The sequence below is a fragment of the Saccopteryx leptura genome, chromosome 4, assembly GCF_036850995.1.
Source record: "Saccopteryx leptura isolate mSacLep1 chromosome 4, mSacLep1_pri_phased_curated, whole genome shotgun sequence".
In the NCBI taxonomy this organism is placed as follows: Eukaryota; Metazoa; Chordata; class Mammalia; order Chiroptera; family Emballonuridae; genus Saccopteryx; species Saccopteryx leptura.
The window spans coordinates 189,180,390-189,202,416 of record NC_089506.1 but is presented as its reverse complement, the minus strand read 5'-3'; the positions used below and the strand labels follow the sequence as shown (position 1 = coordinate 189,202,416).

Below are 22,027 nucleotides of genomic sequence, written 5' to 3'. Positions count from 1 at the left end.
TGGGGAGCAAGGAAGTGGTCCCCAGGACACTGGGAGGGGTGAAGCAGGACAGAGGTGGGGATATCCATATCTCTGCCCTCCCCAGCCATCAGTACTCCTCCCCCACTCCTGATGGGAACCAGGAGGCCAAAGTCCGCCTCAGAGTCAAAAATTGATTGTTTTGCAAGGAAGGACAGGGGTTGGACTGCAGAAGGATTGGCAGAGGAGGGTACAACCCCTCCTCCTCTTGCGTGGGCTAAGGGGCTATGTTTAGAAGGCTGGACTGAGGCCAGGGCTGCGCCCCCACCCTTGGGGGGAGGGCAAGAAACACCAGAGCTCAGGCTGCCTGCCAGGGCTGATAAGGGGCCCTCACAGGGCTCCCACAAACGGTTTGTCATTGGGGGTGGGGGCAGCCTGCAGGATTCAGGAGGGGTCATGAGCATGGAGCGGCTTTGGGGTCTACTCCAGGGAGCGGTAAGACGGAGTGGGGTTGGGGGACACCTTAGGCCTCCTCTCTAGGTCCTTCAGCCCCCTCCTAAACCCCAAGGCTGGTCCCTCCTCTTCGTCACTCAACCTTTCCCTTCCAGCCTGCCTCTCAGGACCTTCTTTCTTGCCTTGTGCTCATTTGGCACCCCAAAGTCACTGACCCTGTTATTGCCAAGTTCCTCCCCACCCCCCACACCTCTTTCCCCAATCTCATGCCCACTCCATAGAAAAGGTTGTCCCCACAACCCTCTCAGACCATCTACAAGCGTGTGGAAGGCACTCGGCAAGGGTGCCCAGAGGAAGAAGAGGAAGACGGGGAGGAGGTGGCCGAGCCACCAGCCCACTTCTGTTCCATGGAGCTGAGGGGCCCTGAGTCCTTGGGCTCTCAAGCAGGGCACCAAAACTTCGGACTCTGGGCAGCAGTAGGACGAAGGGCCGCCCCCTACATGGTTCTGACAGCCCTTCTGATCTTCACTGGGGGTGAGAGTCATTCTGCCCCCACAATGAAGGGCCTGGGCTGGGGGAGATTTCTGGGGTCCAGAGTAGGGCACAAGGAGAATATCCATCTTGCCACTCGCTAGCCTTCCTTCTGGGCTATGTGGCCTTCCGAGGGTCCTGCCAGGCATGTGGAAATGATGTGTTGGTGGTCAGTGATGAAGTGAACTATGAACTGGAACCGGACTCCCACCAAGGCACACTGTACTGGAGCGACCTCCAGGCCATGTTCCTGCGGCACCTGGGAGAGGGGAGCCTGGAGAACACCATCAGGTAAGGATCATCCTGGCCCTCCGAAACCCTCATCCTCTCAGACTCCACATCTTTTCCTCCTGTTCCAGGGCCCTGGGGTCAGTCTCCCTTCTGAGTCTTCCCACCTGCTTCCCTTGCCTCCCTTTTCAGTGGTCCTGGGAAGGATGACAGGCATTGGAACTGAAAGGAGGAAAGGCCGTCCCCTAATGAACCTGCAGAGGGCTCATGTTCTGAGGGTGGCACATTTGGGAGATTCTGGAGTTGACTGTCTGAATAAGAACAGAGGGGTCCAGATATAGGGTGGGACAGACCCCCCAAAATCTTGAATGCCACTCCAAGGAACTTGGATTTAGACTTGTGACATCAGGGAGCCCTGGAGAGCTCTGAGGAGGGGTGTTTTAGGGAGTCAGAAAAACAAGCAAGGGAATGCATTTGTGGGACCAGACCATCCCCCCATCTGCATTATGACAGTTGTCATAGACTCAATGTGCAGGCCTACAGCATAGCACAGCAGACCTCTGCTGTCCTGCTGAAGTCACATTTCCCTGCTGAGGAGGAGCTGCTAGGTTGGTCCACAGAGCAAGTCAAGCTACCAAGAGCCCTCAGGAATAGTTAGTTTTTCAGTGTCTTCCCTGGGTTTTCTAAGTACAAGATCATTTAAGCTATACATAGAGACACATAGCTTTTTTTTCCAATGCTGACACCTTTTATTTTTCTTTTATTTCTTATTGCATTGGAGAGGACATGAGTTTAAGCATGGTGACAATAGTTATCCTTACCTTTTTCCTGACTTGCATAGGAATGTTTTTATAATACTTGGTCATTGAGTGTAAACTTTGCTGAAGACTCTGGAATGCTTTCTATTTACTTACTTAATTGTGACAGAAACAGAGAGAGAGACAGAAAGAGAGACAGATAGGAACAGACAGACAGGAAGGGAGAGAAGTTTGATGCATCAATTTTTTGTTGTGGCTCCTTAGTTGTTCATTGATTGCTTTCTCATATGTGCCTTGACCTGTGGGCTACAACAGAGTGAGTGACCCCTTGCTCAAGCCAGCAACCTTGGCTTCAAGCCAGTGACCTTTAGGCTCAAGCCAGCGATCATGGGGTCATGACTATGGTTTCATGCTCAAGCCAGCAACCCTATGCTCAAGCTGGTGAGACTGCCCTCAAGCTGACGACCTTGGGGTTTTGAACCTGGGTCCTCCGTGTCCTAGTCTGATTCTCTATTCACTACACCACTGCCTGGTCAGGCTATTTTTATTTATTTATTTATTTTTTAGCAAGAGAGACAGGAAGAGAAAGGGATGGCTTTCTATCTTTAACTTTTAGCAAGAGATACAGACAGACAGGAAGAGAGAAGTATGAAAAACATCAACTCATAGTTGCGGCACTTTAGTTGTTCATTGATTGCTTCTCATACGTGCTTTAACTGGGGAGCTCCAGCCAAGCCAGTGACCTTGGGCTCAAGCCAGTGATCATGAGGTCATGTCTATGATCTCATGCTTAAGCTGGTGATCCTGTGCTTAGGATGGGGATCCCACACTCAAGCCGAATGAGCCTGCACTCAAGCTGGCAACCTCAGGGTTTCGAACCTGGGACTAAAGCATCCCAGGTAGATGCTCTATCTGCTGCACCACCACTGGTCAGATTAGAAAGCTTTTTAAAAGAAAATTAAGAAAGTTTCCTTCTGCCTTGGCCAGTAGCTCGGGGATGGAGTATGGGCCCAGCGTATGGACATCCCAGATTTGATTCCCAGTCAGGGCAAACAGGAGAAGCAACCATCTTCGTCTCTCCCCCTCTCTGTCCCCCTTCTCTCCCTCTTCCCCTCCCACAGCCAGTGATTCGAGGTTCAAGCATCGGCCCAGGCTCTGAAGATAGCTCACTTGGACCGAGCAGGTCAGCCTCAGGCACTAAAAGCTCAATTCTCAGTACTCAAGCATTGGCCCCAGATGGGGTTACCAGGTGGACCCCAATCGGGGCGCATACGGGAGTCTGTCTCTCAGTTTCCCCTCCTCTCACTTAAAAAAAAGGTTTCCTTTTAGAGGACATTATGGAAGTTTTTCCCAATATATTTTTAGAATGTACTGAGATAATCACCTAATTGTTCTTATTATATTTATGTAGTAATTTGTATTAACACATTTCCTTTTCTTCATGAGAGCAGCACTAAACTTGATCAATCTTGATATCACTGAACCTGCCTTGCTAAAAAACCTTAAAATCTCTGGCCTCAACAACATGCAGCATTTTTAAAAAAATCTTCTTGAACAACACTTGGAAGTCTAGATACAGGCTGAGAAAGTAGATGGTTTGACAGCTCTAGAGGTGGGGTGTCATGCTGTGGATGCTATCAAAGGGCAGGGAGGCAAGCGGGTAGCAAGCAATGAAGTGACTGTAGGTTGGATGGGGAAGGGAAGGAAACCAGAAGCTGATGATAGGATTGGAGAAACTAGACAGTCTGGAGTGTTCAGTGCTGTTGAAGAGCAGGTATAGTGCGGGTAAGGGAGTAAACTGGAATCTGGAAAGCTCTCGTCAGAGAGAGTACTTTTCTGGAGCTTTTAAGATTTATTTAATAAACTGTGTCCTGTTTATCTTCAAGTCTCCAGCACCTACAACAATGCCAGGTACTTAGTAGGTGAATCCTCAATGAATAAATATTCTGGAGATGGAATTCTGGATAATGACAAGATCCAGGGTATGGCCAAAGAAGTCGGTTGGACTGGAAGTGACATTGATGAGGTCATTTGTTCATTTATCCAACAAATATTTTGAGTACCTACGATATGGCAGGTGCTGGGATAAGTAGCTGGAGGTGATATAGCAGAGAACAGAACAGTCTGGGCCCTGGCCGGTTGGTTCAGCAGTAGAGCATCAACCTGGTGTGTGGATATCCCGGGTTTGATTCCCTGTCAGGGCACACAAGAGAAACACCCATCTGTTTACCAACCTTTTTCATTCTCGCTTTTCTCTCTCTCTCTCCTTCCTGCAGCCATGGCTCGATTGGAGTGAGTTGGCCCTGGGCACTGAGGATGGCTCCATGGCCTCCACCTCAGGTGCTAAGAAGAGCTTGGTTGCTGAACAATAGAGCAATTCTCCAGATGGGCAGAGCATCACCCCCTACTGGGCTTGTTGGGTGAATCCTGGTCAGGGAGCATGCAGGAGTTTATCTCTGCCTCCCCTCCTCTCACTGAATTAGAAAAAAAAAAAAAAGAACAGTTTGGATCTTGCCCTCATGGAACTTACAGTGTGTTGGAGAAAATCAGTTCTAAAGTTAAAAAAAAAAATCAGTACTAAAATAATAATCTCATTCATGACAGCACAATTATTATCAGGATCATGGCTTTGAAGGAAAAGTAAAGAACATGAGGAATGACTATAATCCAGGGATCCTGATTTAGACTGGGGGTCAGGGAAGACTTCTTTGAAGAAGTAACAAGTTGAGACCTGAGGGATGAGTTAGTCACCAGGCAGAAAAAAGGTGAAAAGCATTTTAGGCCAAAGAACAGCACATGCAAAGGGTCTGAGTCAAGAAGACGGTGGGCCTGACCTGTGGTGGCGCAGTGGATAAAGCGTCGACCTGAAATGCTGAGGTCGCCGGTTCGAAACCCTGGGCTTGCCTGGTCAAGGCACATATGGGAGTTGATGCTTCCAGCTCCTCCCCCCTTCTCTCTCCCTGTCTCTCTCTCCTGTCTCTCTCTCTCCCCCTCTCTCTCTCTCCTCTCTAAAATGAATTAAAAAAAAAATTTAAGAAGACAGTGGCCTTTTGGAGAAAGTAAAAAAAGTCCATGTGGCTGTTGAGGTGGATTTGGCTCAGGCACAAAGGGCCTTACTAGCCATATGAACTTCTTTGGATTTTATTCTAAGAGGAATAAAATTAAACAGTTTTTCAAACAGTAGAGTATCACAATCAGATTTGGGGTGAGGTATTTTTTTTTAAGTAAGAGGAGGGGATATAGTGAGACAGACTCCTGCATGCACCCTGACCAGGATACACCCTGGGGCCGATGCTCAAATCAACCAAGCTATCCTCAGCACCCTGGGCTGATGCTTGAACCAATTGAGCCACTAGTTGTGAGAGGGGAAGAGAGAGAGAAGGGGGAGAGAGGGGCAGAGAAGCAGAACGGTCACTTCTCATGTGTGCCCTATCCACTGAGCAAACCAGCCAGGGCCCAGGGATTTTTTGGGGGGTTTCTTTTAATATCACTATCACATATTTTATTTTATTATTATTATTTTTTGTGGCAGAGACAGAGAGAGGGGCAGATAGGGACAGACAGGAAGGGAGAGAGATGAGAAACATCAGCCCCTCGTTGCAGCTCTCTAGTTGTTCATTGATTGCTTTCTCATATGTGCCTTGACTGGGGGGCTACAGCAGACCAAGTAACCCCTTGCTCGAGCCAGCAACCTTGGGCTCAAGCTGGTGAGCCTTGCTCAAACCAGATGAACCTGCACTCAAGCTGGCAACCTCGGGGTCTCGAACCTGGGTCCTCCACATCCCAGTCTGTTGCTCTATCCACTGCACCACCGCCTGGTCGGGCGACCCAGGGATTGTTTTTAAGGTCAGGTATAAAGAATAGAATTGATCATACCTCTGAGACCATAGTACAGTGTCATTATTGGTCAATGAAAATGAAAGAGCTTTCTTATTTAATTTTCCTTCCCTATCCCTGAGCCCCCAGCCCCATAAGTATCTCATCTAATGTGTTTGACATGTGCCTTTAAATACGCATGTGGCTTTTTTATGTATGTCATGTTTTATGTGCATATGTATATTTTTTTCAAAACAATGTTTGTGTAAAATGCTAGATGTTCATTATTATTATAATTATTTTAGGGAGAGAGAGAGAGAGAAAGACAGACAGGAAGGGAGAAAGATGAGAAGTATCAACTTGTAGTTGTGGCACTTCAGTTGTTCATTGATTGCTTCTCATACATGCCTTGACCAGGGGGCTCAAGCTGATCCAGTGATCCCTTGCTTAAGCCAATGACCTTTGGGCCCAACCAGCAACCTTGGGGTCATGTCGATGATCCTGCACTCATGCCAGCAACCTGGGAGTTTCAAACCTGAGACCTCAGCATCCCAGGTCAACCCTCTATCCACTGCATCATCACCGGTCAGCTTAGATGTTCATTATTTAAAAATTTAAGCGACATGGGAAAATACAAAGAAAAAAGTAAAAATATATACATATCACTCCAAGACTTACTATTCAGATATAGCCATCTCTAGTGTATGCTTTTTTTTTTTTTTTTTTTTTTTTTTTTTTTTTTACAGAGGCAGAGATAGACAGGGACAGACAGACAGGAACGAAGAGAGATGAGAAGCATCAATCATCAGTTTCTCGTTGCGAGTTGTGACTTCTTAGTTGTTCATTGATTGCTTTCTCACATATGCCTTGACCATGGGCCTTCAGCAGACCGAGTAACCCCCTGCTGGAGCCAGCGACCTTGGGTCCAAGCTGGTGAGCTCTTTGCTCAAGCCAGATGAGCCCGCGTTCAAGCTGGCGACCTCGGGGTCTCGAACCTGGGTCCTACCGCATCCCAGTCCGACGCTCTATCCACTGCGCCACCACCTGGTCAGGCTCTAGTGTATGCTTTTAATTTTCATAAACTTTTTTTTTAACCCACAGTGCTTTCAAGGTCTATTATATTCAGTGTATATATGTGATTTACTGTTCCTTACTGCTGTGCAGGAATCCAGTGTGTCCACTTTTCTTTCTTAGGTACGGGTAAATAGGTCCAGCTTCAAACAGAGTTGAGCTCTGGTGGGGACTAGATTGGGTGGTGGAGGGAAGCAGGAATGGCACTGAGAAAGCCACTGTGACCACGGATTGTGATAGTCCTCATGAGAGCTGAGAGGGCGGTGGCTGAGACTAAGGTGCACATCCACGTGGATTTTCAAGCAGTACAGAAGCTTAGTGGATCATGGCATGAAGAGGAAAATAAGCCAGATGCTAAAGTCCTCAATAAAAATGGGCAAGGGACTGATTGGCTAGAACTGTGATTTTCAACCTTTTTTTTTCAATATATATATTTTTTATCAATCTAACAAGAAAAAAAAAAGTAAATTTTGATTCATTCACACCAGACAGTTATTGTTGTGTTGGCTGTTGTCATTTATGTATTTGACAATCTAAGGGAAAAGGGACTATTTAGTGCCCCTGACTAAAGAGTGAGGTTTTGCATGTTTTAAAAATTCTTGCGGCACATCAGTGTGCCTGCCACGTCACACTGGTTGAAAATCTCTGGGCTAGAAGACAACAGTAGTAAGGAGGGATGGAGGATGGGAGAGTTGGAAGGCTCAGGCTTCAAAGGAAAGAGTTTTACCAGAAGAGAAGTGGGCAGAAATGTGAACAGTGGAGCCAGGAGCATGCCTCCACTCCAAGCCCAGGTGGTGTATAAGCCTGGGCCACTTCCAGGAGTCATACAGGAGACCTGGCTCCTCAAGGGAGAGCAGTGTTTCTGCCAAGGCAAAGGAGAGAAGGGGTACTCAGTCGTGATGCTGAAGAGGGAGGAGTGTGTTTGCGATGGAGAGGGCACAGGCAGAGCCAGTCAACAGGGAGGCCATGGAAGGGGGACTGTGGCAGAGGTGAGATGGAAGAACAGGAAGAGTTCAGGTGACAGTAGGTTTCCTAGATAGGTGGTGACTATGGAAGAAAAGAGGGTGAGGTCTCCAGTGAGATAAGCGACTCCACAATTTTCCTGGGAAATTTGGTGTAAGGTGTCTCCATGAAGCGCAAGTGGAGGATGGGGCAAATGGAAGGTCCTGCCTGCCCAGTTAGCCCTTTGGAAGAAAAGTGATTTCATGCCTGGGGCAAAGCACAGGACGGAGTGCGTACGTGTGAAGGGAGCATTAGATTGGAGTTTGGCCTGATCAAAGAAGAACCTAAAGAATGGTAGACAGGACCCCTAGCTATGGGCAGCTAATGTTTTAAGCGTAAGAAAGCCCTGGAGACGCTGGGTCATATAGCCATAGTAGTGATAAAATGGATGGTGATGGCAGGTCAGGGTCAGTCTTAGTAGCCAGTCCCTCACTGATCCGGGACCCAGGGCCACCCCACTTTTCTGGCATCCTTCTTATGCCTCCTCCAGGCGCCCAGAAATCTGGGCCCCTCTCCCCTCCCATGCTCGAATCACCACTTCTCTCCCACTCAGGCAAACCAGCCTTCGGGAAAGGGTTGCCGGCTCGGCCGGGATGGCTTCCCTGGCTCAGGACATCCGCGCTGCGCTCCTGCGCCAGAAGCTGGACCACGTGTGGACAGACACGCACTACGTGGGGCTGCAGTTCCCAGATCGGTGAGTGCGAGGAGGTCCAGGGGCGCTGCGCAGGTGTGGGCGCGGCGGGTAAGGGACGCTAACCATTCCCATTTCTCAGGGCTCACCCCAACACCCTGCACTGGGTCGATGAGACCGGGAGGCCCGGGGAGCAGCTACCGCTGGAGGACCCAGATGTCTACTGTCCCTACAGCGCAACGGGCAACACCACGGTGAGCGTCTCCTGTCACTCCCCTTTCCCTTTCAGCTGAGGAGGAATGCTGTGAGCACGCCTGACAGCCCTCTCCATCCCCAGGGACGTCTGGTGTACGCCCACTATGGGCGACCGGAGGACCTGCAGCACCTGCGGGCCCGGGGTGTGGAGCCGGCGGGGCGCCTCCTGCTGGTGCGCTTGGGGGTGATCAGCTTTGCCCAGAAGGTGAGGGTCCCTGGGTAGGGGCGGAGGATGGGGGAGGATGGACCACATTGGGGAGGGTGCGGGCTGGGAAACCTCCGGATTGGAAGCGTCTAGGAGACTGCCAGAAAGGATGAACCAAGTGGGTTGTAAGAAAATGTTGGCCAGGAACAAAATCAGGAATTTTGAAATGGGGAACAGAAACACAAGGGAATATGGGATACTGTGGGGTCTGAGGCTGCCAAGGCACTGTGGGAGGGCGTGGGGATGAGGGCCAGGTGGTGCCCACAGCCTCTCTGTGGATCTACAATTGCAGATCAAAGGCCATGTCATTTCACTTTAACTTGCTTTTACTGCCCTTAAAAATCTGTTTTCTCCGGGAGAGTCGTTTAGCCCCTCCCTTCCCCAGGTGGCCAGTGCCCAGGACTTTGGAGCCAGAGGAGTGCTCATATATCCGGACTCAGCCGACTTCTCCCAGGACCCACACAAGCCAGGCCTGTCCAGTGACCGGGCTGTCTATGGACATGTAAGTCTAGGAGGGAAACTAGCAGTGTTTTCCTAGGTCCCAGGGCTGCACCTTTTGGCCTGGGATGAGGTTGGCATGCCACAGTTTCAGAGTGGGCACCCCCTCACCCCACAGGTGCACCTGGGAACTGGGGACCCCTACACGCCTGGCTTCCCTTCCTTCAATCAAACCCAGTTCCCTCCAGTCCAGTCCTCGGGCCTTCCAAGCATACCAGCCCAGCCCATCAGTGCAGACATTGCCTCTCTCCTGCTGCGGTGAGGGGCGTGTGGGGACCAGAAAAGGAGGCGGGGTGAGGTAGCCTGCAGCTCGCCCATAGTGTCTTTGGGTGAAATAGAAAAAGATGGCTCTCCTAAGAGGGCACAGCCTCCAGCCAAGGCCCACCATTTGGTGAATGGAGCTCCTGCTGGATATCACAGCCAGCTGCATTGGGCACCCCTGAGCAGAAAACAGCCTGCATAACCGTCCGAGGCAACTCTGGCTGCACTGCCCCTCAGGCCGGGGGCAGAGGCAAAGGGCAGAAGCCAGAGGATGGGAGGGACAGAAAGAGTGAAGAGTGGGCTTTGGGCTCTTCTACAGCCTAAGCCTCTCTGCTGCTCCCAGACCTTTCTGTTCCACCCTCTCCAGGAAGCTCGAAGGTCCTGTGGCCCCACAAGACTGGCAGGGGCAGCTCCCAGTCTCCCTGTATCGCCTGGGCCCTGGGCCAGGCCTGCACCTAGGCATCAACAATTACAGGGCTTCCACCCCCATCAGCAACATCTTCGGCTGCATCGAGGGCCGATCAGAGCCAGGTGTGCTTGCTTGCCCATCCTGCAGGAGGCAAGCTGGTTATGAACCCTGACCAGGGGTGGGGCTGGAGCAGGAGGCCCAGGAAAGTGGGTCAGAGTGGTGTCCAGAGGAGGGAGGTGGCTTTGGCTGAAGTGGAGGGTGTGGCAAAAGTTAGCAGGGAGGGAGTCTGGCAAGTTGGAGCTGGACTGGGACCACAGGGTACAGTATTGAGACTTCAAGGTCCAACATGTCTAGAGACAGAATGGGCCATTTTGCACAGTAGTAAGTTGTCTAGCACTGGAGGTGAACAAGCATAAATTGGGTGATATTATAGCATGAAAGGGAGGTCAGATTGGGTAGATGAGCCTTTCAAGAATAACTAGATGTGGATAGCAGTGGGGAATCAAAGTGGGTTCTTGAGGAGAAGAGTGAGGTCACAAGTGCAACTTGGGAAGAGGAGTGGTGTCTATAAGCACTGAGTAAGTGGCACAGGGAGGCCTGCAATGAAGCTCAGATGAGGATGCCGGTGTTGGAGAAGGGGTAGAGAGATTTAAAAAGGGGGAAACCTGGCGTAAAGCAGGGTATGGCTGACCTGGGAAGTAATGGAGTCAAGTATGATCCCAGCCACCCACTGAAGGAGCAGGCCATCCAGGCAGGGCCAAAGGGAGGAGGGGCACTCTCTTTAGCGAGAGCAGGATTGTAGAGATGTGAGGGGCTGCAACAGACTAGCTGGGGACCTAAAGAAATGGTGGTGAGGGCTTGTGAGTAAAGAAGCTTCTGGGTACTGCTAGTGTGTGAGGCAGACACCAAATATCCCTTTCCCCAGATCACTATGTTGTCATCGGGGCCCAGAGGGATGCCTGGGGCCCTGGAGCAGCCAAGTCTGCTGTGGGGACCGCCATCCTGCTGGAGCTGGTGCGGACCTTTTCCTCCATGGTGAGCAATGGTAAGGTCAGGGCCCGGGCCTGGGATGGGCAGCCAGGGCTGTGGCCCGAGTCAGGTTGGGGCAGAGACGCAGTTAGTAGCATAGGCCGGAGGGTGGCCATTCACACCTGGGCTCCAGAGCTGGCCATTCATGTCCTGCATGGTCCGGGGCAAGTAACTGCATCTCCATTTCCTCATCTAAACATGAAAGAAGTAACAGTCCAGGGACTGAGTGTAGATTAAACAGGAGATTCCATATTGCTGTTAAGAGTTGAGTCAGGGCAGACCCAGATGAGACAGGCTGGGCTGGGGCCTTGATGGGAAGGAAGGAGAGAGACACCCCCCCCCCCAGGGGACAGAGGAAGACAAAGAGAAGGCCTTTGCTCCCAGTTGAGCCTGTCCTCCCTTCTCCCTCTGTCCCCAGGCTTCCGACCTCGAAGAAGTCTTCTCTTTATCAGCTGGGATGGAGGTGACTTTGGGAGTGTGGGCTCCACAGAGTGGCTGGAGGTAATGTGGGGTCCTGGACATGTAGCCAGGCAGTGGGGAGAAATGGGGAGGGACTTCATACTCCATACGTCCCGCCCACAGGGCTACCTCAGCCTGCTGCATCTCAAAGCTGTGGTCTACGTGAGCCTGGACAACGCTGTGCTGGGTGAGTAGGGGCAATGCCACCATCTGGCCCCTCTCAGATGCACCCCTGCCCTTGGCACCAAGCCCTGAGCCTGGCCTCCTGCTCTACAGGAGATGACAAGTTCCACGCCAAGACCAGCCCCCTTCTGATCAGCCTCATCAGGAACATACTGAAGCAGGCAGGAGCAGGGAATGGAGGGAAGCTGGCTGGAGGGCAGGGGGTGGCTAGAGCCTGACCATGCCCCACACCTGCCCCAGGTGGACTCTCCTAACCACAGCGGGCAGTCTCTTTATGAGCAGGTGGCATTCAACAATCACAGCTGGGATGCAGAGGTGTAAGTTACGGCAAGGTGGCACAGAGGAAAGCTGGGGCTGGTATGGGAGGAACCTGAACCCACAGAGCTCTCTAACTTGCCCCCCAACCCCAGGATCCAGCAACTGCCCATGGACAGTAGTGCCTATTCCTTCACTGCCTTTGCCGGGGTTCCTGCCGTGGAGTTCTCCTTCGTGGAGGTGAGACTCCCTGGCTCTACCCAAGAGCAGCAGCCCCTTAACCTGTCTGCACCACACCCTGTGTCAGCATCCCCTGTCCCCGCAGGATGGCCAGGGGTACCCGTTCCTGAACACCAAGGAGGACACATATGAGAACCTGCACAAGGTCCTGCGGGGCCGGCTGCCGGCTGTGGCCCAGGCTGTGGCCCAGCTCGCAGGGCAGCTCCTCATCCGGCTCAGTCACGATCACCTGCTTCCCCTCGACTTCGCCCGCTACGGGGACGTGGTTCTCGGGCACATCGGCAGCCTCAACGAGTTCTCTGGGGACCTCAAGGTCCAAGATGCCCATCCTACCCATGGCTTCTGGGTTTGGGGGGCACTATATCCCCTTAAAGTGCTGCCTAGGCCAGGGGGTTTTGTCCCTCCTTCCCCACCCTCCTCTGGGTCTAGGTGCCCTCTGGCAACTTGGCCCCTTTACTCCTGCTCCAGTCACCTAAGCCCTTCCCAAGCCCCAGGATTTGCCACTCCCCCCCCCCCACCACCACATGGGTCTTCCCTCTCCCTCCATTACGCCCCAGCATTCTGTCCCCCTATACCTCCCACTCCTGCCGTCCCAGCCCATCCCCCAGCCCCTTGACCTCCATCCTAGGCCCGGTCCTGGCCCCTGCTACTGGCCCCAGCCCGCACCTCCGCCCTCAGGCCCGCGGGCTGACGCTCCAGTGGGTGTACTCCGCGCGGGGGGACTACATCCGAGCTGCGGAGAAGCTGCGGAAGGAGATCTATAGCTCAGAGGAGAGTGACGAGAGGCTGACGCGCATGTACAACGTGCGCATCATGCGGGTGAGCCCCGTCGTGTGACTCTTCCTCTATTTGCTTAGCTCCTCAGTGGGTGGGCTCCTTGCCCCTCTCTCTTCCTTCCTTTGATCCCTGTCCTCAGGGCACTTCCCATTCAAGGCACACATTGCTCACAGGCCTGGCTAGAAGGACCCTTGAGGCAGGCCCCACAAAGTGTTGAAACGGGCAGGGAGGGTCAGTCCTTTGGCTACAGTCGCCTGGCCAGCGATGACAAGACTGGGACTTTCCCCCTTAAACCCTCACTCAACACACCGAGTCCCGCACTGCCCCCCCCCTCCACCCCAGGAGAGAAGAAGCATGTCCACAATGGTCCACAGTACAAGAGGCACAGGGTTATGACCTTGAAGGTACAAAAGGCTTAAGAAATTCAGAGTGTGGAGAGTGCGCTTCCTTCTGGCAATGAGATGACAGAAACCCAGAAAGTCTGTTTGGAGGAGGTGTCCTCTGAAAGTTATACTAGATCTTATCCCCTAGCCAGTCCCTCCTGCTTAGCTTTAATACTTTGCAATCCTCACCCCATCTCCAGTTACAACTTCTCCTCTTCCTTCTATTTCCTCACCCCAAGAACTCAACCTGGCAACCCTTTGTCTCAGAAAATGGATGGGTAGGAACTGTGAGAATGGGGAAATGGTCTATAGGTGAGAATCATAAGCGGGACTGTCCTCACCCACTATGGGGTGAACAGGTACCCAGAGTGTTTGCACGAACAGTTTGGGGAGAACATGTCTGCCCCCTGCAGTTTCATGTTCTTTCTCCCTATTCATTTTTCCTGCTTGGGTTCCTGCCCGTTTCCCTTGGCATTATTCATTCCTTCTTCTGTCCACAAAGTCATCCTTCTTACTCTTTCATACTTGCTACTTTCTCCTGGTTTCTCTCATTCTCTTCTCTCTTCAGTATCCTTTTCTTCCTGATCTTTCCTTCTCCCCTTCCCTTTGTGCCCTCCACTGAGACATGTGACCCTGTGGTGAGATGAGATTGGGCATGGTTCATTCTTATTCACAAATCTTGCTTTACGCCCTGCTGCCCCAGACTCCAGGAACACAAGACGCCCGGCCCAAGTAATAAAAGCATCTATGTGTAAGGGACCAAGGGATTCAGACTCAGGCTGGAGAGGGAAAGACTCAGAACTTCAGAATCTGCAACACTGGGCTAAGCCAGACCCAGGGAACTCTGTGGCTCTAGACTAGAAGTTGGTAAACTTTAGCCACAGGGCCAATTTTGACCTGCCTTCTGCTTTTGTAAATAAAGTTTTATTGCAACACAGCCATTTTCATTGGTTTTCACATTGTCTATGGCTGCTTTTGTGCTACAGCAGCAAAGTTGAGTAGTTGCAACAAAAATAGTATGGTCTGAAAAGCCTAAAATATTTGCTTTCTGGCTTTTTGCAGAAAAAGTTTGCTGACCCCTGCTTTAGACTGTGACATAGGTGTTGAACAACAGGCAGAACTTGAGTTTGTGCAAAAAGCAGGACTTTTCAGAGCGGAGAGCCCCAGAATAAGGGTGAGGCAGTGAAAGAGGGCCCGACTCTCCTTGTGAGCAGTATGTGGACCCGCAGAACCTGAACAGCGGCCCTGCGGAGAAGCCGAAGGGAGAGGAGCACCAAATAGTGAGCTAGGGATCAGTTATGGGGAGTCTTGAATGCCGGGATAAGAACTTTGAATTTTTAGAGTCTGGGCATCTAGGAAATTAGGAAAGTGTTTGACAGGGAGGTGATGTGAGCAAAGGAGAGTTTTGGGAAGGATTTGGCCAGAATGTAAAGGGCCGAAAGAGAGAATGGTGTCAGTGATGACTGAGCTCTGGGCGAGGGTGGCAGGTGACAGCATATGCCACCTGGGAGTGTGAGGACTGGACTGATGTGAGACATTTGGAAGTAAAATGTACAGACTGGGTGTTGAGATAAGAGGAGGAGAACAGTCATAGCAGCTGCCATTTATTGAGGGCTACCAGGGGCTAGGACTTGACTTGACTTTCTCAGGACTCCCCCAAATGCTGTGAGGTTGCTGGTATTGTGCACAGAAATCGAAGCTCAGATGGACTAAGTAGTGTATTCAAGATCTCAGTAAGTGGTAGAGCTGAAATTAGAAACCAGTCTGACTCCAAAGTCTGTGCCCACTTGCACTCACCTGGCACCTGAAGATGATTAGGTGCTTGTGAGGGAATATGGGTGCAAGGGTCAGGAATTGGAAGAAGTTGGTGCCCACATGTGTGTGAGGCTGTATCCAGGTGTCCCCTGCCCCAGTGAGGAGGCCCAAAAGACTGGAGGGTGGAATTCCAGTAGTTGATTTGTCAAGTAGAATTGTCAACTGTCCCCACAAGGTCCTGACTGAAGGTAAGGGCATGGATGAGTTCTTTGAATGAATGAGGCCTTAAAAAGATATGAGTGTTAGAGACCATCCTTAGAGATTCTGATTGTGCTGGGTGGTGCCCAGGCAATGGTAATTTAAATATTTTCTCCTAGTGATTCGGAAGTACAGCCAGGGTCGAAAAGCACTGGATTGTAATTAAAAAGAAGAGCAGAAAGTAAAGGTTGAACCTTGGGCCTGCCCACAGGTAGAAGCAGAAGAAACCAGAGAGGCTGGCAGAAAGGCGAGAGAAGAACTGGGGTAGGAGCAAGGCCATCTCAGGAAAAACAAACAGTATCGAAGTCAGAGGGTGAGGACAGAGTCAGCCACTTCATTAGGACTGGGCTGTCCCCTTGACCTTTGACTCTGGGCTATGGCCGTTGGCAGAGATGAGGCGGAATGACTGGGGTGTGGAAAAGTAAGATTGCTCTCGAAGGCTCTGGGCAGGGAACTGAATAGTGAGAAGGGAAGGCTGGGGAGGCCTAGATGCAGACTTGGAGGTTCAAGGGATAAAAAGAAAGGGATTCAACCCAAAACACGGCTGAAGTATGCATCCTACCTGGCCACTGGTGATGTCACAGAGTGACCATTCCTGATTGGGTAGCCAGAGGGAGGTGGGACTTAAAGAAGCTGCTCAACCCTATTTATTAATCTCAGACCTGTCCCAGTCTTGGTTTGGAAATGTTGTTTAGGCCTTTGCTCAAGGACAGAGTCCCAGCCTTGACCCGATCCCTCTCTCTGCTCAGGTGGAGTTCTACTTCCTGTCCCAATACGTGTCACCAGCCGACTCTCCGTTCCGCCACATCTTCTTGGGCCGTGGAGATCACACGCTGGGCGCCCTGCTTGACCACGTGCGGCTGCTGCGCTCCAGCGGTTCCGGGGCCCTGGGGGCTGCCTCCTCCAGGTTGGCGCCTGGCCTGGGCTTCCAGGAGAGCCGCTTTCGGCGCCAGCTGGCCCTACTCACCTGGACTTTGCAGGGAGCCGCCAATGCACTCAGCGGAGACGTCTGGAACATAGATAACAACTTCTGAGGGGGGAGGTCACATGCCCTTGCCCCCAGCTGAGAGCTCCTGTTCTCACTTGAGCAATTTCTTGGTGAGCTCTCACTGCTGACCAATTTTTTATTAGCCCTTCCGGTCTCCCTACGGACTCACTGTAAAATACTGACACACCCTTGGCCCTACAGTATAGGAGCAGTACCTTCCAATAGGAATTGTCATACTGTCAGCTAATCAGATAGCAGCATCTGCTCCATCAATCACAGCCTCTTCCCTTTCAGAAGCTGGGTCCTCCACACCTAGAGACCACTCTGGAAGGTTTCCTAGGCCCTGGGACCTAGCCAGCTCTCTTGGTGGGAGAGATGGCTGGGACAGTGCCTTATGGTTAACACATGGCCTGTGGTAGGAGGGGCTGGGGTTTGGACTTCAATAAACCACCTGGGCATCTATTGTTTATAAGCACCTGTATGCTTCCTCACCCTTATGCCATCTAAGGGGCCAGAGAGGATACAAGTGGAAATGCTGTCTTCATGGAGAAAATGCTGAGATGTTTTGTTATATAAGGAAAGGAAGTGCCTAAGGAAATAAAGAAGGCCCTTCTCCAAAGGCCACTCTGAAGTTGGTACTGGCTCTGTACCTTCTCCTGGGTCCAGGGACAGCTGCATATTTTGTAAGGTCGATTGCAAAGTGAAAATGCAGGGTCTCATCCCAAAAGCAAGAACAGTCATTTTCTTTCTTCCACAGTTGCTCAACCTGTGATGATGTTTTGTTTTGTTTTATTTGTTATTTAATGTCCAGATCCCTTAGGGAAATACTCTGGGTCAGGTCCCCTTAAGCACTCTGCATTCTGCCCCACAACTTGGTACAGATGTACCCGACCTTGACCTTGACCTAGACCTGGACCCTCCCTGTGCCCTGTATCCAAGGTCCTGGGTAAGGAGGGTGGCAGCTGTCACTGGATAGGGGCAAGAAGCTAGCAGTCCAGAATCCATCCAGGGGAAGCAGGACCCGCACATGCTCCCCTGTCTCATTGAAATGCACTTTTTTTTTTTTTTTTTTGTATTTTTCTGAAGCTGGAAATGGGGAGAGACAGACAGACTCCCGCATGCGCCCGACCGGGATCCACCCGGCACGCCCACCAGGGGGCGACGCTCTGCCCCTCCGGGGCGTCGCTCTGTTGCGACCAGAGCCACTCTAGCGCCTGGGGCAGAGGCCAAGGAGCCATCCCCAGCGCCCGGGCCATCTTTGCTCCAATGGAGCCTTGGCTGCGGGAGGGGAAGAGAGAGACAGAGAGGAAGGAGAGGGGGAGGGGGAGGGGTGGAGAAGCAGATGGGCACCTCTCCTGTGTGCCCTGGCCGGGAATCGAACCCAGGACTTCTGCACGCCAGGCCGACGCTCTACCACTGAGCCAACCAACCAGGGCTGAAATGCACTTTCAAAACATAAATTCAAAGGTAGAATTCTTAAGAATTTCAAGACAGTGACACAAGGCATTAACCCCAAATATAGGACCCCCTTCTGAGCATGGGGCCATAGGAGACTGCAGAGGTCAAACATTCATTAGGTTGGTCTGGGACTTCTCTTCTGCCAAGGCCCCCTTTGGCCAATCTGTTCTATGAGCTGGAAGCTTCAGGAGGGCAGGGAATTCATTACAAGGATTGCTGGTATTACTTTACCTTTCCTCTTGAGAGCTGTGGCCCTGGCTGTCACTCCCACGGCAGCTGCAGAAATCCCCGAGCCAGCCTCTCAGGCTCTTTAGTCCTCTCTTGCTCGCAGTGTGGCATGAGAGGTGTTACACAGCTCCTCAGGATGTGGGGCTTGAAGGCCTCGTAGTCCATGGCTTGGGTTCTAGGGTGGAACTGCCTCCTCCTTAGTCCCCTGAGCCTGACTTGGTGAGATCCCAGGAGACTGAACCAGGATTAGACCCTCCCCTACTATTTGCTTTCCTGACACACAGTTCAGAACAAATCTTTCAAAGTGGCTTCTCATACATTTTTCACCTCGTCTACTTGCTCCCAGTAGCAGACAGAACAACAGTCTGGACAAAGAGGTCCATGTCCTAATCCCCTCAAACTGAATTAATTTTATCTTACACAACAGAAAGGATTTTGCAGATATGATTAAGTTGAGGATCTTGAGATGGGGAGTGTGAAGGGCTGAATTGTGTACCATCCAAATCCATGTTGAAGCTCTAATCCCCAGGGCCTCAGAATGCATTTGTATTTGGGCACAGGGCCTTTAAAGAGGTAATTAAGTTAAAATGAGGTCATTGATGTAGGCCCTACTCCAATCTGACTGGTCTCTTGTAAGAAGAGAAAACTGGAGACATAGAGAGAAAGCAGGGATATGCATGCACCGAGGAAATACTGGGAGGACATAGCAAAAAGGCAGTTGTCTGCAAGTCAAGGAGAGAAGCTTCAGGAGAAACCAAACTTGCCAACCCCATGATGTTGGACCTTCAGCCTCCAGAACTGTGAAGAATGCATTTGTGTTGTTTAAGCCACCCTGTCCATGGCAGCCCTAGGAAACGAACACTGGGAGATTATCCTGGATTGGGGAAGGGGGACAATGTAATCACAAGGGTCCTTATAAAAGGAGGCAGGAAGAACACAGAGAAAGGAGATATGACAACAGAAGCAGGTCAGAGTCAGAGAGAGATTTGAAAATGCTACACTCCTGGTGTGTGCGTGCGTGCGTGTGTGTGTGTGTGTGTGTGTGTGTGTGTGTGTGTGTGTGTGTCTGACTTAAAACATTCCACTCCTGGCTTAAATGAAGGGGCCACAAGCCAAGGAATACAGACGGCCTCTAAAAGCTAGAAAAGGCAAGGAAACATCCTCCTCTGGTGCCTCTGGAAGGAAGGCAGCTCTACTTACACCTTAATTTTATCCCCAGAAGATGCATTTTGAATTTTTGACTCCCAGAACTCTAGAATTAACTTGTGTTATTTTAAGCTACTAAATTAGTGATAAATTCTTAAAGCAGCCACAGAAAACTAATCCACTCAAACTTCTGCAAATACTGATTTCTTTTTTTAACTTAAAAAAAAAGATTTTCTTTATTGATTTTAGAGAGAAAGAAAGGCAGGGGGTGGAGAGGAGGAGCGGGAAGCATCCATTCATAGTTCTTTCTCGTATGTGCTTTGGGCAAGCCCAGGGTTTCAAACTGGCAACCTCAGCATTCCATGTTTTTGTTTTTGTTTTCTGAAGCTGGAAACAGGGAGAGACAGTCAGACAGACTCCCGCATGTGCCCCACCAGGATCCACCCGGCACGCCCACCAGGGGCGGTGCTCTGCCCACCAGGGGGCGATGCTCTGCCCCTCCGGGGCATCGCTCTGCCGTGACCAGAGCCACTCTAGCACCTGGGGCAGAGGCCAAGGAGCCATCCCCAGCACCCGGGCCATCTTTGCTCCAATGGAGCCCTGGCTGCAGGAGGGGAAGAGAGAGACAGAGAGGAAGGAGGAGGGGGGGTGGAGAAGCAAATGGGCGCTTCTCCTATGTGCCTTGGCCGGGAATCGAACCCGGGTCCCCCGCACACCAGGCCGACGCTCCACCGCTGAGCCAACCGGCCAGGGCCAGCATTCCATGTTAATGCTTTATCCACTGCACCACCACAGGTCAGACAAATACTGTTTTGTTTTGTTTTTAAAGTTTCTTAAATAAAAAAAAAAAGTCTGTTTCCCAAGTTCCTTCCATTCCTACAGCTGCCCCTCCATAGCTATGTCCCAAAAAGCCTTCCTGATCCCACCAGCAACAAGGCAGGATCATTAGTGTGGGAACCCTAAAGTACAGTAGTTTGGTGAGGGATTCACTGGGCCATGGTGAGGGCCCTCCTGGATCTCCTGACACAGGCTGCAGAACCCACACTAGTGGGGTCACACCCCACTGGGGTCAGCTCAGGGTGTGGGAAGAACAAGATTCCCTGGGCAGTGGGGCAGTTTCCAAAACCCCCAAAGCTGGAACAACTGATAATCTTCCAGCAGCATAAAAGACTGAGTCTCTCTTAACATTATCTTGCTGATTTTTGTCCTCGATAAATAACCTCACCCTGCATCTGGAGGGCTCAAAGTCCGCCTTTCAAGGATCCTTTATTTTCCCTTTAACTGTGCTTTTGTGTCTCCTGCCTCGCTAAAGTTATGTCAGGCAACGCTATCCCCCCCACCCCCCCACCCCCGCATCAGGACCTTAGCGCTTCTGACCCACGGGAGTTGAAGTCAAAGGACGAGACAAAATAAATGCTGATAAAGGATTCTGGAGATTGCAAATATCCGGGCAGCTTTGGTAAGAGGCTCTGATGGCACTGGAAGGTAGGCTTCTCCCTCACTCCTCTAAGGGAGGGTTCAGTCTCTTCCAGCCCTGCTCCAGCACCTAACCTTGCCCAGAATGCTGGGGTTTGCCACTGAAGGCTGAAGGTGCCCAGGGCCATCGGCCCCATCTACAACACTGTGGACGAGCCTAGGGTATTTCTTCCAAAAAGCAGGTAAACTGATCTCATTTGCACAAGGGCCACTTAACTATGTTTTGCCTGAATAGTCAGGTTTTTTATTCTTCCCTCAAAGATCTCTGTTGTGGGTGTTGATAGTCCTATTTTCTGCTGCTTTGTTTAGTATATAGTGTTTCCTTTATTCCTCCTACCTCAATGCCCCACTCATATTCCAGGCTGGGACCTACTCCTAATTTAGAGCTCTCTCTCCCCCTTTTGCCAACTTCTATTATGAATCTACCTTTGCCACCCAGCTTAGTGTATCCCAAGGTTCTCTTGCCCATGCCACAGTCACAGAGCTCCAGGGAAAAGCACCCTGGTCTCATCTCTTCAGGCAGAGAACAGAGGCTCCATCTCCACACATGCTGCAGATGGCTTTTCCAGTCTACCTGTATCATTACCAGCTAGAAGCAGTGGTCATTGGGACTTGGAAGTGAGCTGCAAAGTATAGAATTGTGACAACAATTCCAGTGCCATGGGGACTTTTCCTGGATGTGGACTTTTTCTGGACTCCTGCTCCTTGTGATAGCTCCTAGTAGACTGAACTGGGGTTGGGTTGCATTTTCAGGGATTTGGTATGGTGTTGGTGCCAACTTGGACTTGGTGAACATGTTAAGGACACTACTCTTTTATGGATTCTTGTTGTATTGGCCAAGAGTTTGCTTAAAGGCTTTAATCACTGTAAAAAAAAAAAAAAAAAAAAAAAAAAAAAAAATATATATATATATATATATATATATATATATATATATATATATATATATAGAGAGAGAGAGAGAGAGAGAGAGAGAGGGGACTGGATAAAGAAGATGTGGCACATATACACTATGGAATACTACTCAGCCATAAGAAATGATGACATTGGATCAACTACAGCAAAATGGTGGGATCTTGATAACGTTATACAGAGTGAAATAAGTAAATCAGAAAAAAACAAGAACTGCATGATTCCATACATTGGTGGGACATAAAAACGAGACTAAGAGACATGGACAAGAGTGTGGTGGTTATGGGGGGGGGGGGAGAAGGAGGGAGAGGGGAAGGGGGAGGGGGAGGGGCACAAAGAAAACTAGATAGAAGGTGACAGAGGACAATCTGACTTTGGGTGATGGGTGTGCAACATAATTGAAT

The 22,027-nt window shown here is 50.8% G+C and overlaps 1 protein-coding gene across 1 annotated transcript; it reads left to right on the top strand.

Moving 5' to 3' along the window:
- The first annotated feature begins 160 nt into the window (after positions 1-160).
- Positions 161-17,043, top strand: TFR2 (transferrin receptor 2). Its single transcript, XM_066382305.1, has 18 exons — positions 161-453; positions 693-945; positions 1,047-1,233; positions 8,371-8,511; positions 8,591-8,702; positions 8,786-8,908; positions 9,294-9,410; positions 9,525-9,664; positions 10,035-10,198; positions 11,002-11,121; positions 11,524-11,606; positions 11,688-11,751; positions 11,841-11,908; positions 11,988-12,064; positions 12,158-12,242; positions 12,328-12,555; positions 12,921-13,061; positions 16,165-17,043. The coding sequence occupies exons 1-18, from the start codon at positions 415-417 to the stop codon at positions 16,447-16,449; spliced, it is 2,427 nt and encodes an 808-aa protein (XP_066238402.1). The 5' UTR covers positions 161-414; the 3' UTR covers positions 16,450-17,043.
- Positions 17,044-22,027: the final 4,984 nt, after the last annotated feature.